Raw genomic sequence first — 16,241 nt, 5'->3', positions numbered from 1 at the left:
TTCTATTGGCTTTTTTGCTGCCTTGGCACAAGAAGTCATTGTTTAAGTGATGACAATTTGGATCTCTATGATAATACAGTATGTTACATTAAGCTTAATAAAGTGAGATTATTATTTGTAGATCAATTGAAAAAGAAATCAACTCAAAGACATCTAACCTTTTTTGTTAAAATTAGGGTATGATTTCAAAATAAACATTAAAACAAATTTTAAAAGAGTCGCCTTTAATAAAAAAAAACGTAAATTAAAATCTAACCCTTCGATTTTTTTATTCTCTATTTTTAGATCGTTCCGTTGAAATCGATATAAAATTAATAATAGGTAAAAGTACAACACCTTTGACCCACTCTATGTTGTCTTTAAAGCAATCAATGACAAAAGTGACAATAACAACAGCTTTGAGCTTCACTTATTCGAATTATACAAGGAAAAAGAATATTATTTATTAGAAATTTTAGGTGAATAACTTGAATTATACAAGGAAGAAATATTATTTATAACAATTTTTATGTGAATAACTTGAATGCAAGATTTATAATTAAATATATAAAAAAATGTCGTTCGTAACATAAACTAATGTTTTAATGGTATCGAATTAAAATTAAAAGAAAATATATTTTAAGCTTATAGCACTGTGAAATAAGGACATTCCAATCGATCCAATTAACTCTCGTTCTGATTGGCGGAAAGGGGAAAAAAAATTCACAAGAAGCCTACGAAGTTAGAAGTACTTTTTAATTTTGGAGTGAAGAAAAAGTTTGTTTCGACATTGATCCTAGAACATCTTTTATTCATTTTGAAAAGGAAAAAGATATAAATCGACGTATCTTTCAAATCGCGTACGAATAGAATTTATAATATATAAATATAATTTTTAATTTGAATTTAATTAATGTAATTAGGTAAAACTTATCCGCATCAGGTGTTTATATCAATCAAATCAGGTGTTTATATCAATCAAATGCATGCATGTCATGTATTTAAATTTATAGTTAATTTTACTTATTTTTAATTAATTAATATGTGTTTTACTTTATTAAACCACGTAATAATGAAAATTAAATTAGTTTGATCTAAACACTCGATATGAATAAATATTTTCCATGTTTATGGCTTAAAATTTTTATATGTGTATGAATATAAACGCTTAAATTCGTATAAAATTAAATAAATATACACATACATATTCAAGACAATATAAACAAATTGTTCGAATATAATTCATGAAAATTAACACGTAAAATGCATGTGTATCGAAGAAGGTAAAAATAGTTGAACGCCATATTTAACAAATCAATTAGAATATAATTTACCAAGTTTCCAATTACAATATTTGTTTTTTCTTAAAAGTTATATATAATCACCTTATAAAATGGTCAAATTATATAAATATTTTACACCATCCTTGCGTGATTTTCAAAATTTCCCATATTATTGGAGAACAAAGAATATATCCATTCGAAAAAAAAGAAGGTAAAAACACCAGCAAAATCCAAAAATAGAAAGTCAACCGGAAAAGCCACCGGCGCCGTCGCTGCGGTTGCCGGATTCTTCGCCTGGATTTAGTAACGGTAGGAGTAAAAGCATTTTCATCTCCGTTTTTTTCTCTCTCTAAAAAAGTTACAATTCTCTTTCTTCCGCATATTCTGTCTGCAAAAGAATTATCAGATTTTCTGCAATCAATTCTCAAAAGTCTCAAAAAAGTTACAGAGAGAGAAAGAGAAAGGGGAAAAACAGACGTCGTAGCCCATTACTGCAATTATTCCCTTCCTTTTTTTCTCTCTTTTTTTTATATTTGCCAGCTCGTTTTCTCTTTTTTTCTGTTGTATCCTTTTGTTTTCTCTATCTCAAAACGTTCAAAGGGAGATCTCCCAAGGTGCGTTTTGACCACATTTTGATGAATTGTTGTAGATCTCGATTTTAATTTGATTTTCTTATAGAATAAGTCGATTTTGACATCTCCACATTTTGATTATTTTTTTTTTATGTTTTTGGGATAATACTGGTTTTGTTTATGTTAATTCAATGAATGATGATCTGGGTTGTTCGTTAATTTACGTTTAAGTTATCAATTGGTTAATTGTTTTTTTATGTAGTTTTGAGGTTTTGTTGTGGTTTTAGAGTTTAATTTTGGATGTGGGATGATTTGTTAGCTGAACGTACCATGCAGCTGTGTAATTAGGTAAGCTCATTGTAGATTATTAGTTGTTGGATGTACATTTTTTGGTGAGAAAGATATGGTTTTGCAGCTTCTGCTTACTATGAGTTATAATGCAGATATGGAATATGGATAATATGTTTGAAATTGGTTCTTGTTTTTTAATGCTAGTTTTGAGGTTTTCTTGTGGTTTTAGAGTCTAATTTTGGATGTGGGATGATTGATTAGCTAAAATGTACCATGCAGCTGTGGTAATTGGGTAATCTCATTGTAGATCATTAGTCGTTGGATGTAGATTTTAGGTGAAAAAGATATGGTTTTGCAGCTTTTGCTTACTATGAGTTCTAATGCAGATATGTTTAGAAGCATAGAATGTTACTAGTTACTTGCCCTGCTTGGATGCGTTATCTGAGCAGAGAGACTTAGATGGCGTTATTAGGTACTGAAAATGAGGATTTGTTTTGATGACTTTCACGTTTATCGGAATTCAATTAGTTTATTCAAGGAGGGTTAAAGTAAAGTCCTTTTCTGGCTTTATCAGCTGCCCCTTGGCAGGAGACATGGATGATACACCTTCTAATATGTTCTACCTATTCTGACGTGGCTCTTTTCCTCTTGCAAGCAATGGAAGTATAATATGGAGGAAAAAGATTTGAGGATCCTGCCATTGGGAAAATATACCTATGAGTTGATGATAAGTGAACGAATCTTGGTGTCCTCAATTCTGCAGTAATAAGTTGCAGAACGTAATTGCCAATGTTTCTCAAAATAATGAAAGTTCGTTGCATCTTATCATCCAACGTACTAGGTTTCATCTATAGGAATGTTTCACCGAATGGCATTGTTTAAACTAGAACCGAGGTCTCTTTATGATGGGAGGATGCAAGAATGGAACTTTCTTGTTTGCTGTCAGTTTCAGCATTCACTGTGGAGTATTTCATATATTATTTTGTCAATTTATTGGTCACAATCTGAGGCCTGTCTTCACAACAAGTTGAAGATATTGAGAATGAAAGGGCAGGATCCTTGTAATTGATGGTCATTCGTGGATAGCAAATGTAGTCAGTAAGGGGCAGCATTGATTTTGGGATAAACTACCGAATTGAGCTACTAGAAGTTTGATTTTAGAAAAACTACTGTAATCTTTGATACCAGGGTGACAGATTGACCTGCGTCGGCATAAAAGCAAATACATAAAAGGAGACAGTTAACATGAATAATCTCTATCAGAGCCAGAATTACAGATGCCTAATAATCGCATGATTCACTGGAAGTATTCCACTCTCCATCATCAGGAAGAAGCATTACACCAACTTACTTACCTGCGAAAAAGAAAGAAGCAATTCACTCATAGAAACAAGGCTGTAAATCATGTGCAGTTACTAATTGAAGACACGGAAATGAGAAACCTATTAAGCTTCATTAATAATACGGTGTATCTCAGAAAGCTACTTCACTGTTTCTTTTTAGCTCTCTGAATCAATTTGTCAAAGAAAGGTCCGCAAAGGAAGTTACTTTTTTCTCAGGCTTATTTACCTGTTTTGTGCACCTTGTGTGACAGGGGGTTGGGGGAAGCTTTGTGCATGTACACACCCAAAACATAGCTAAACACCTCAAGGTTTGTAATCTAGAGTCGTTTGCTTGAAAACATGTCTGGGACGACCAGCGCGGAGCAGAATAATTCCACTTGTGCACTAAAGATGACTTAGGGCATTCTGAAGAATGAAAATGTTTAAAAGACCTATACTGGAGTGTGTTCAAATGATGACAACATGTAAATCAGATTGCAGCCCAAATTATGCTAAAAACAACCAGATTTCTGGATAGGTGTTGTAGTCTTGCATCTTTATGAAAGGAGATTCATTTTTCCTACTAGACTAGGCTTAGTGACAGTAGATACGGTGAGTTGGCCTGCGGCCAAGCTCTCCCTACCTGCATATACATGTGGATGATCAAACTTATCACCTAACAAATTTCAATGTTATAGGCTATTGTTGAGTTGATTGGGTTAATGAAGCTTGAACTTTGAGAACTTCTTTGAAATAAGAGTTAAGAACAAGTGCAAGTAAGACAAGATATATACACCGCAAGTTTAGCCTCATAAGAAGAATGGAGGTGAGATTCATAGGAATGTTGGTGCCTAAATGTAGAGAATTCACTAATTTAAGCTTAACGTTAAAGAGATGGAGATATAAAAAAGAAGGCTAAAATGAAGGAGCATTACGTTAGTGTTATGCTATAAGAAGATGGCGTAGAATAAAAAAGAAGGCTGGAATGAAGGAGCATTACGTGAGTGCTATGCTATAAGAAGATACTTATTCAGGTGAACAAATTTTATAGAACGGTGTAAGGCCTACAATGTAATGTGGAGGCCATCATAGCGGGAAGATAAGTGTCATAAAAATGCAAATATCAAGACAAATTTGTGGTTACACAAGATTAGAGATCAGAAATGTAATATTTGATGGAAGGTACAAGCAATACACAAAGAATAAAGGAGATAATGTCGCTTGAGATGGTTTGACCATGTGCTACATAGAACTTCAAATGCACTGGTCAATAACTGTGGCACTATGATGACTGGAAGTGTGTTAAAGGGGGACAAAGTATCCTAGGATCATGTGAAAAGAAGTTGTCTAAAAGTACGTATGATCTTTGGAAATCTATGTGGACATATAAAAGAATAGAACGCAATAGAAGAAAATGATTCATACATGCAACACAAATTGATAAAGCTTTAGTCATGCTGGTATACTTGGATTAGGTCTATTGTTTTTGGGGATCTTTTTGTGTGCTTAGAGAGTTATATGTTAGTAGAACATGAAGAGAGTTCTCAGTGTTAAAGCACCCCTAATCTGTCTTAAAAGTTAAACTTACTGAAATTGAAACGACATATGACCAAATAGAGCGAAATGGATATCAAGGATTCATATGGCCAACTCGAACTAGTTGCGATGGGTAGCTTTGAAAGTGAGTAGTATGGAGAGAAGTTCGGAGCATGAATAAACTATATCATGGCTTCAGATGTTTCATTTTGTGGAGATTCACTTGTCTAATTGCTTGTGTATGTTTGAATGAAGATTATATTTATTGTTATTGCTGTTTACGAATGGTAGCTTTGAAAATGAGTTGTATGAAGAGAAGTTGGGAACTGAGATAAGCTATATCATGGTTTGAGATGTTTCCTATTGTGAAGATTCACTTTTGTAATTGTCTGTTTATATTTGAATGAAGATTATATTTATTGCATGTGCTATTAAATGAAGTTCGTAGTTTGTTGGTGGGATGATAATGGTGTCTTTTTTTCTGTACTTAAGGCTGCTCTTCTCATGTCCATTTGTTGCTGGGGTGATAATGGTGTTTTTTTTTTGTACTTGAGGCTACTCTTCTCATGTCTATTTTGTCTGTGCAGTTGGTGTTCAGAATATCGGAATAGCTAAGCTGGGTGCTTTAACAATCTAGTTTCTTTTTCTTCCTTGAAAGAGATAACAGGGAAGATTTTGCATCATGTCTAACTCTGTTAAAGCCTTAGAACCTGCATTTCAAGGTGCGGGTCAGAGAATGTATCCTTTGCTGCAAAATGTGGTCCCTGACTGATTTCACGGAACAAAGCTGAAAAGGGTATTAATGATAAACAAATAGAAACAAAGAAAGGGTTGAAATGAGTATTGATCAGTTTAAACACCACTGAATTTTTCTCAGCACTCTGCTTCTATAAAGGGTAAGGGGGGGTTTAAAAATATAAAAACAAAAAAGAGTAGGCTGGGTTTTTGTGGTAAATATTCTGGACATTCTTGGCGATCCTTAGTGAATATTACCTTTACTTGTCCAAAAAATAATATAGAATAGTAATATCTGGACATTTTCTGTGTTCCATTATTCATTTTTTTTATTTGAGGACAAGTTTGAAGTACCATTAAATGAGGCACCAAGGGGTTGCCAAAACCCTGTCATGAATTGAAAGACTACAAACAATGGGTAAAGAGAAGGACAACATATCCTATGCTCTAACATGTTATATATTCTCCTAGATGCAAACAGCATCCTCATGTGCTGCTGGATTTTGCTCCTTGCCTGCAAAAAATATTTTTAAGGAAAATCTATGAGCCTATTTTATATCATATCTTCCCCTTGAAATTTCATCATGGAAAGGCCATCTTTTCTCAATAATGTTTTTGTCATTTGATCTAATAGCATTCCATTTAATTCTTGTCTCCTCCATGAGGAGAAACCAAAGGGAACATTTTGTGACCAATTCCTAAGTATTTGTGTGTTTATGTTCATTATTTCCACTTTTAAACATAGCTGCGAGAACTTTAACTTGAGGTTTGAACTTATTATGTTAATAATGGCCTGTTGGGACTTTTTATACTTTAACTTAACTCTATCTAGAGGGACCGAAATTTGGAGAATTGAGGATTTCCAACCAGTTCCATTGCCAAAGTCCGAATGTGGCAAATTCTACTCGGGTGATTCTTACATCATCTTGCAGGTTTGTGGATGCGAATGTCTTTGGCTTTACATGGTGTCTTTCATGCCTAATATTATTGAATTGTATTGATATAATCCTACTAGTAAGGTTCATCTGTATAATATAATACCACAAAATCACATGTTCATCTATAATTGCAGACAACTTCTGGCAAGGGAGGTTCTTATATATATGATATACACTTCTGGCTTGGGAAGAATACTAGTCAGGTGTGAAATCAATCTCCTTTCGTAGCAGCTATTTAACCAGATTTATATATTTCTTTTCCATTTTCTAAAATTTGGATGCTATGTCAGGATGAAGCTGGAACTGCAGCTATCAAAACTGTCGAGCTTGACGCAATTATTGGAGGGAGAGCAGTGCAGCATAGGGAAATCCAAGGTCATGAATCAGACAAATTTTTATCATACTTTAAGCCATGCCTTATACCATTAGAAGGTGGTGTTGCATCTGGATTCAAGAAACCAGAAGAAGAAGAATTTGAAACAAGGCTGTATGTCTGCAAGGGCAAACGAGTTGTCAGGATGAAGCAGGTATAGAAGCATACAGAACTTACTGATGAGCTCATTTAGAACATGCAATATTTTTCAATTTCGGTTGAAGATTACATATTTAAGCTGGGATTTGTATCAGGTCCCATTTTCCCGGTCCTCTCTAAATCATGATGATGTGTTCATTCTGGACTCTAAAGACAAGATATATCAGTTCAATGGTGCAAATTCCAATATCCAGGAGAGGGCCAAAGCATTAGAAGTTATTCAGTTCTTGAAGGACAAGTATCACGAGGGGACATGTGATGTTGCAATTGTTGGTAAGTACGAAAAATTCATAATTAAGTGGTGAGCAAGTAATATCTATTTGTTATACAAATACTCCTTCTATCCCAGTTTAATTGTCCTAGTTTGAACTTATTGTTGAAATTCCTTGTTAATCCTTCAAATTTGCTTTGTCTATTTTGTTCTTTTGCAACTAAAACATGTATATTTGGCAATTTCTATCTTACACTTCCTAGTAAAAAAAATTTAGTATTAGAAACTATGGGTCAAATTATTCTCAAGTTTGGTATATCTGACTGTGTTAAAGCAGGACATTTAGATTGCGTGTTCCTAAATATCATGCATGTGTCTTGCACGAGTATTTCTTCTTCTTAGAGTTATCTGAGTCAGCTATAATAAGAGGAATAAAGAAGTTCCACACAGAGAACAGATTTTACTAACTAAGACGGGGAACGTACTCTTTTAAAAGCTTATAATTTCAAGGGAAGGTTCTATTTGAATTGATGTCATCACCTACACAGTTTAATTATTTCGACAGAATTCATATGGATCTGTTTTTGATATGTGTGCTATGTTTCGATTCTGATGAAGAACTTAAGACCTTTTCTTTGCTCTATTAATATTCCGTGGTATTCATGTGGGAGTGTTCCTTATTTCTATTGCATACCCCAGATGATGGGAATTTACAAGCTGAAACGGATTCCGGTTCGTTCTGGGTGCTCTTTGGTGGCTTTGCTCCAATTGGCAAAAAGGTTACTAGTGAAGATGATATTGTTCCAGAGAAGACACCTGCTAAACTTTATAGGTATTGTTGAATCCTGCTGTTCCATACTTGTCTTTTAAGGTAGTTATGTAACTTTTAATTCATTACTCCCTCAACACAACCCAATTTAGATTCACCAACTTTTGTTCCTTCATTGATTCATAATTGCTTAAGAATAACCTTTGTGGCAAATTGAATAGGTGTCTCATTTATAGAATTGCTATGGGTTCATTCGGGAATTTTTATGTTGTTGTTTTTAGTAAGTGGTTACTTTTTTAAATGTCAAAAGGTAAACCTTTGACATTACATGTGGTGGTGGGATGGTCCATAGTTGGGGATCTAAGTGGGAATTACAATTGCTGGGAACTGGGAATTGGGAATGACAAATGGCATAAATCACGGCACTAGGAACAATGAAAGAAATGAAGGATATGTTTTCATTAGTGTAGAATATGTGGAATAGTATTCTGTGAGGTAAATATCTTGCTGCTATGTTCATTTTACTGGACTCCATACTTGTTTTATCTCTCTTAATTTTACTTGGTTTGGAGGTGCAACTAAGCTGGCTTCTATTGCCCAGATGAAAAAGTATACCTATCTTAAAATTGTGTGGGTGCTAGATCCAATAATACACACTAACTGAATCATAATGTCAATTGAACTCAAGTTTGACACTTCATATAATATTAATAATTGAAACATCTTTGGAGGACCATTTACTGTTGGATGGTACTTCTTTCCACTAAAAAGGATCTTAATACTTGAATTAATCTAGTTAAATCTTAAAATATTTTGCATATTTATGTTGATTGCATCTCTAGTGCTTGCTGCTTTATCATCTAGATGTTTGAAATCAACCTTTTGCTGGTGTTAGTGCTAAAGTTGAACTTTTCCCTCTCTTTATAGCATTACTGATGGTCAAGTCAGTCCTGTGGATGGTGAATTTTCAAAATCCAGCTTAGAAAACAATAAATGCTTTCTTTTGGATTGTGGTGCTGAGGTGTTTGTTTGGGTTGGCCGTGTAACTCAACTGGAAGAGAGGAAAGCTGCCACTCAAGCTGCAGAGGTAAATATTAGCTTTAAACTCCAGATAGTTCTTTTATGGTGAAATTTCTCATAACTAATTGACTAAATATATCCACAGGAATTTCTTTCCAGTCAAAATAGACCCAAGTCAACACATGTAACCCGACTTATTCAAGGCTATGAAACATATTCATTCAAGTCCAACTTTGACTCTTGGCCATCAGGGTCTGCACCGGCTGCTGAGGAGGGAAGAGGAAAAGTAGCAGGTAAATTAGTTTTAATGTTGTAGAATTGATATTTTGTTTCTTGGAAGCAGTTTTATATTTTTGTTGTTGCATTTATACAGCTTTGCTGAAGCAACAAGGAATTGGTGTTAAAGGTGCTAGCAAAAGTGCTCCTGTAAATGAGGAAGTCCCTCCGTTGCTTGAAGGGGGTGGAAAAATAGAGGTCTGATCATCACTATGAAATCCTTTTGATTATAATTTGTCTGCTGAGTGCTGATATTGCTTGCTTTTGTCTTCACTAAAAATTTATGACTTTACTAGGTTTGGCGTATCAATGGTAGTGCAAAGACCTCAGTCACCGGAGATGATATTGGTAAATTTCACTGTGGAGATTGCTATATCATTCTTTACACATACCACCACAGTGACAGGAAAGAAGATTATTATCTATGCTGGTGGATTGGAAAGGATAGCGTTGAGGTAATATAGATTGTCCTTGCAATATAAGCGTCTCCACGTCTTTTCTTGTTATTGATAATTCATTAACACATGACATTTTCTTTTGCAAGTATTTCAACCATCGGGGTGGAAATTCGTCTCTTCTATTGTACTTTTAATTATATCTAAAAATATCATATGCTGGTAAATAGTGATAAATAACAAAGGTTCACACACACCACTTGTTATTTTCATGTTTTTGAATTGGATCTATTTGGACGACCCTGTAAAATTATTTTCCCTACTCCTCCGTAGACACAAAAAAAGGAAAAGGAAGTGAAAATGTATTACCATCATATAACATTGTATCTTTTGTAAATTAGTTTCATATATATAAACTTGATGTGGATATGATATAACCTCAATGGGCACACTGGTTTATAAAAATAAAATTCTGTAGAAATGTCTAGTATAAAAGTTGAAAATTGAAATGCATAAAATTTAGAATGTCAGGTACGAAAGATAAGTAATGTAGTGCTGTAGTAGTAGTTATGTTAGTTTGAGTGTTCGGAGTTTGATAAACTTTTCCTGTTGGGGAAATCAGCAAATGTAAATCACGAGGAATTAAAAAAGAAAGTAAAGTTGGGATTGGTGTACTAATTATTTCTACATTGTAGTCCTTTCTACTTTATGTCATGTATATGATAAATTTGAAGGCCTTATCCAGTCCATTGTACATTTGTGGATCCAGGAGGACCAAAACATGGCTGCCAAATTGGCTAGTACAATGTGCAATTCACTTAAAGGGAGACCAGTGCTGGTATTACTTCTTGACACCTCTTTTCTCGCTAGAAAACTGAGTGAGGTTTTAGTGTGACGTGTAACATCATCCAGGGTCGCATATATCAAGGAAAAGAACCACCACAATTTGTTGCAAACTTCCAGCCCATGTTGGTCCTTAAGGTACCTCTTATGCAGTGTAATTTAGGTTACTGCTTTAGAATGTAATTTTCCATCTTTATTTAATAACCATAATGAATTTCTATCATTTTCTCAGGGTGGATTAAGCTCTGGCTATAAAAATTATGTTGCAGACAAAGGCCTGAATGATGAAACCTACACTGCTGATTCTGTGGCACTTATTCGAGTATCTGGAACTTCTGTGCATAACAACAAAGCAGTTCAAGTTGATGCCGTAGGCTTATTAACCCTTTTAAATTTTTTCTGTTTTGGGGCTGCTATGATGCTATGTGCTGTTCTTGTCTGCCCTTCTCTGTTGCATGCACTTGTCTTCTGAGTTTTGAAGAAAGAAATGACCTGGCTGCTCATATTATTCTTGAATGGAATTTTTTATTGGTATTCTTGTGATTTGCTAGATTACCAAATATCAGTACATCACTTGCCATGAAGAGGCATATCATGTTTTCTATGCAATTTGATTGACCTTGTGTATGACTCAGTTTTCTGGTGCTTCCAAGTTAAACTTGTAACAGTAATTATGGCCACAAGTTATAATGTACACAGTTGTAAACTTATCAAAGTAAATCTAAAACCTTGACTACTTATTCTTTTTTGTTTTTAAACTTTGTCAGGTGGCAGCTTCACTGAACTCTAATGAGTGTTTTCTTCTGCAATCTGGCTCATCAGTATTTAGTTGGCATGGAAACCAGAGTACCTATGAGCAGCAGCAATTAACAGCAAAACTTGCAGAATTCTTGAAGGTGAGAACTTTCTTGAATTAGAAGGGGCTGATCTTTTATATTCTATTGCACAAGGTGATTGCCTATTCTATAGGGAAAGGGTTAATCATTTTATCCTTCCTTGACGAGAACTTTTATGAATACATGGATTGTAATCAAAATGTGTTCTTTTATTGTTTTTCTTTTCAAATTGAAAGGGCATGACCACATTGATTAAAAAAAATAGAGGACCAGGTCTTTCAAGTTTCAAGTATCATTTACAAGATGGTTACCTCTAAACGAAAGGGGGGTGTCCCTTATCATTCCTTTACAAAAACTGTTAGGAATTTGTGATATAGATAGTAATTGTTTTTGAGGAAGTGCTTGAATGGTTTAATGATGATTTTCCTTTGTCAAGATCTAGCTTTTTCTATGTCAACTATTTTTGAAAATCTGGTTATTCATTTTTAAGTGGGATATTTGCTTCTTTTTCTGTTTTTCCTGATGATGATGCATTCATTTTTCTTTTGGTGAGAAACCTTGTTTTTCAGTCATGATAAGAATAAAAAAAACTCCTGATAAGATGTTTCTGTGTTATGTGAAATATGATTCTGATGTATGAGTAGGAAGTCCAAGTCTATATGGTTTTCTAGATTGTGACTATACACTTCACATGCATATTTTCATCGCTTGTCAAGTTATCAGAAAGATATCTACAACTGACATATATCTTGTTTGTCCTAGTTTATGCTGCATATGTCTGATTGCAATTCGTTTGGTGTTTTCAAATCAGCCAGGAGTGACTGTAAAACATACTAAAGAAGGAACGGAGAGCTCATCTTTCTGGTTTGCTGTGGGAGGAAAACAAAGTTACACCAGCAAAAAAGTAGCCCCAGAGGTCACCAGAGACCCCCACTTGTTTGCTTATTCCATTAATAAAGGTGCATCCCTGATTCTTAATTTCATGAGCTACTTTCTTTGCGAATAAGGTGTTTTAACTTTGTTAGATTATCCCCCCCCCCCTCACTCTTTATTTTGTGGGGTGCGATGGAGGGGGGGGGGGGGATGAATAAGAAGTGATATGTGCTAACTGTTTTTTCTACAATTTTCATGTGAACTTTTGGATATCCAGGAAAATTTGAGGTAAGGTCCTAGAGTCCATAATTTGTGCTTTTTAACATGAACATCTTGTATATCTGGTTAATCTTTGCTTTATTCATTTGATAGATTGAAGAAATCTACAACTTCTGTCAAGATGATTTATTGACTGAGGATGTTTTATTACTTGATACACATGCTGAAGTGTTTGTTTGGGTTGGTCAGTCATCAGATCCCAAAGAAAAGCAAAGTTCTTTTGAAATTGGACAGGTAGAATACGGTATCATAGAGATCCTTGCCTATATATAAGTGTGTTTCTGTTCTTATTTATGTTTCACTAACCGTTGAAGTCCCACAGAAATACATAGAGATGGCTGCATGTTTGGAAGGGCTGTCTCTTAATGTTCCATTGTATAAAGTTACAGAAGGAAATGAGCCTTGCTTCTTTACAACATTTTTCTCCTGGGATCCTGCAAAAGCTATTGTACGTAACTTAACTTTGCTTATCGAGTTCTGATACTTCTTTCTATGTAGTTTGATATGAAATTCACGGGGAGTGTAAATAAATTGAAAGTGTTGCGTTGATTTTCTTCAAATATTTTTAATAAATTTTGGAGGGTGGGATGGAACTTGAAAGATGGTACAAGAGCAAAAACGTAGCATAAAAGTCAAACTTGGAAGATGTTAGCATAATAAACCACCAGAGACATTCCCAAACATGTAATAAACAAAGGTTGTTGTTGAGAAAAGAGAAAGTGTTGAGCTTGCAAATGCAGACTAGAAAGAGATGTAATCATGTACATACAAAAGGAATTTGTTGTAGAAATGTAGGAAGAAATTTGCTATAGCAGTATAGTCTTAAAGGGAAAATCCAATTTGTGTGGATACCTGACATAATAAGGAAAACTATTTTTCCCAATTTAGCATGGATGTAATCATAGGTAGAGGTAAAATCTGCATACATCTTACCTTCCCCAGTCTCTACTTGTGAGATTATGTTGAGTATGTCGTTGTTGATGTTAACGTATTTGTCTTTGAGTCCTCGTTACTGAGAAAACTTCTGAATTGCTTGTGGGCGTCCATTTTAAACAGGCACACGGAAACTCATTCCAGAAGAAGGTTATGCTACTCTTTGGAGTTGGTCATGCTTCAGAGGTAACTAGATTTCATGAAAGCAAGATGTATCTCTGCATAAATTGTTTGTACTTCTGTGCAAATTTTTACCATTATATTTACTTCAAATCATTTGAGTTCACCAGTCAACATTCGCTAATTAACACTAGTATTTTTTGGGGGACCAACATATTGTCATGTTATTATGCTTCTTCCAACTTAAGCTGTGCATACTAGAACCATATTCAAGGAAGTTAGTCACTTTTGCAACTTGTATTCCTAGTTCACTGCCCAAGCTTCATATTCTGTCTCTTGTTCTCTTTAGGATAATGCTAGAACTGTACTATCAGCCTCAGGGATATTAGTTGTGAAAAAATTGATTCTGTTACGACTTATGACCAACCTAATTTGTGAAATATAATATATTATTTATCCAAAGTCTACCATGCCTGTAATATATCTTTTCTTCCATCTTTCAGAAACAGCCAAGGTCCAATGGTACAAATAATGGTGGGTCAACCCAAAGAGCTTCTGCTTTGGCTGCTTTAAACTCTGCATTTAATTCACCATCTCCAGCAAAATCTGGTTCTTCACCAAGGTCAGGGAGAAGTCCTGGTTCACAAAGAGCAGCTGCAATAGCTGCTTTATCTTCTGTTCTCAGTGCTGAAAAGAAGCAGTCACCCGAGGGCAGCTCTCCACTCCGATTAAGTAGAACTTCATCAGTAGATCCTATTCCCCTTGGTATAAAAATCTTTTTTGCTCTTCCATTGTGTACTGTTATTTCCAGATCCTTCTGTTCCCATAGCTTGTGCGTTGTGAACCTCCTGTATTGCTGTGTCAAGATATGTTATGTTAACCTCTAAGTGCTTCCTTCTATATATTTTGTATTTCAGACAAGACATTTCTAAGCTTTAGAGTCATTGGTATTCACCAGGTATGTGTGCAGTGTGTACACATGCATGTGTGTATATATGTGCTTTGAAGTACGTATTCATAGTTGTCTTTATTTGTTGATCAAAAGTATTACCATAAGAGCAGTTAAATTATTGATGGGAGACCACTGCTAGCATAGAGTCATTAGAAATTTTAACCATTTTTTACTTAATTTGTTTTAAATTGGGCAAGTATGATATACATGGAGGATTTTTTTTCCTTTGATTTAATTTTTGCACAAACAGGGAATGGAGTTTCTACTACTGAGGTTTTAGGTTCTAAAGAAGTTCCAGAATTCAAGGAGACTGAGAAAGTTGAGCATGCAGAGGCTGATGGGGAAGACATAGGACCGAAGCCAGAACCAGAACAGGAGGAAACTGATACTGATGGTAGTCAGACTACATATAGCTATGAACGGCTGAAGGCTAAATCTAAAAATCCTGTCACCCGGATTGATTTCAAAAGGAGAGAGGTTCGTACTCGAGTCTTGTTTAAATTCCTAAATTTTGAATTTCTGATGAAAGCGAGTTACTTTTTCTTATTTTTATTGATGTACTGTCAGGCTTATCTCTCTGACGAGGAATTCCAGTCCATACTGAAAATGACAAAAGAATCTTTCTATAAGTTGCCTAAATGGAAGCAAGATATCCACAAGAAGAAGGTCGATCTCTTCTAAAATCTGAATCGAAACAAAGGTGGTGTCCCCTGTGTTCTCAATATTGCAGTTCATTGTTTCACACAGTTTCTTGATAAAGCTACCTACTTTTACGGGTACATATGCCATGATTGGTATTTGCATTTCGCAGTCTTCTTCAATCTGATCCAAGATTTTTGTGATCTTGGTTTTTGTTTCCCTTCAATTTGTGATGCCTGCTTGAAGAGTGAGAATTTTTTAGGTCTCTCTTATACTGCTGCTTTATCAGTACAATGTCAAGTCTGTAGTTGAAAATCAGCAGTCAGGTCAATTCTTTAATTCCTCCTTATGTATCTTAGTTTTGATGTATCATTCATTTGTTCACTGAAGGGGTGTGTACAGACTTTATATTATATTGTAACTGATGCAGTAGCCATTTGCTTCTGTGTTTGTTGAAGTTTCTTTATACACTCAAGAAGCAGAGATGCTTACTATTTTTTCAAATATTTTTGCTTGCAAAGTGTAGCAAAGTAAAGTTTTTTGGACCTGGGGAATGCCATGGAATTAGAGTCTTTTCTACAGCTGTGTAGTGTGTGTGATTCATTGATGTTTAGGGTTTGTTGAGCTACTTATTCGTGTTAACCTAGCGAGTTAACTTCTCGTATATGATCACTCAACTGTTAGTTATTTATCTTGAAAAACCACTTCTTTTTTTGTTAAGAAAAAGTCAAAAAAGGTGATTTTATGGGACAACTATTAGTTGAGTGATCGTTTGAAAAATTGACCATTGAACAGCAATATTTTGTTAGTTGAAATGAAATCATCATGAATATGATATTCACTTCTTCTGTACAATACAAAGCAATATCATTTAATTTTCCAATATTTGGTTATTCTAAATGCTAAA

General features: G+C 34.6%; 1 protein-coding gene across 3 annotated transcripts; it reads left to right on the top strand.

Moving 5' to 3' along the window:
* The first annotated feature begins 1,383 nt into the window (after positions 1-1,383).
* Positions 1,384-15,838, top strand: LOC101255152 (villin-3-like). Of its 3 annotated transcripts, XM_004249213.5 has the most exons (23): positions 1,397-1,571; positions 5,571-5,721; positions 6,551-6,650; positions 6,791-6,859; positions 6,947-7,183; positions 7,284-7,461; positions 8,099-8,231; positions 9,096-9,255; positions 9,334-9,481; positions 9,562-9,662; positions 9,761-9,919; positions 10,629-10,697; positions 10,772-10,840; positions 10,935-11,072; positions 11,470-11,598; positions 12,350-12,497; positions 12,689-12,699; positions 12,784-12,924; positions 13,013-13,138; positions 13,747-13,809; positions 14,247-14,508; positions 14,946-15,172; positions 15,263-15,838. In XM_004249213.5, the coding sequence occupies exons 2-23, from the start codon at positions 5,666-5,668 to the stop codon at positions 15,374-15,376; spliced, it is 2,838 nt and encodes a 945-aa protein (XP_004249261.1). In that variant the 5' UTR covers positions 1,397-1,571; positions 5,571-5,665; the 3' UTR covers positions 15,377-15,838. The 3 variants fall into 3 exon arrangements, with proteins under 3 accessions (XP_010312125.2, XP_004249261.1, XP_069146206.1); XM_069290105.1 differs by lacking the exons at positions 12,689-12,699; positions 12,784-12,924; positions 13,013-13,138; ... (2 more) ...; positions 14,946-15,172; positions 15,263-15,838 and adding an exon at positions 2,122-2,182 and having other exon boundaries at positions 1,461-1,571; positions 12,350-12,559; XM_010313823.4 differs by lacking the exons at positions 12,689-12,699; positions 12,784-12,924; positions 13,013-13,138; ... (2 more) ...; positions 14,946-15,172; positions 15,263-15,838 and having other exon boundaries at positions 1,384-1,876; positions 12,350-12,559.
* The last annotated feature ends 403 nt before the right edge of the window (positions 15,839-16,241 follow it).

This window comes from Solanum lycopersicum, chromosome 10 (genome assembly GCF_036512215.1).
Source record: "Solanum lycopersicum chromosome 10, SLM_r2.1".
Taxonomy (NCBI): domain Eukaryota; kingdom Viridiplantae; phylum Streptophyta; class Magnoliopsida; order Solanales; family Solanaceae; genus Solanum; species Solanum lycopersicum.
Note: the sequence above shows the minus strand (reverse complement) of the source record. Positions and strands in the feature narration are given on the sequence as shown.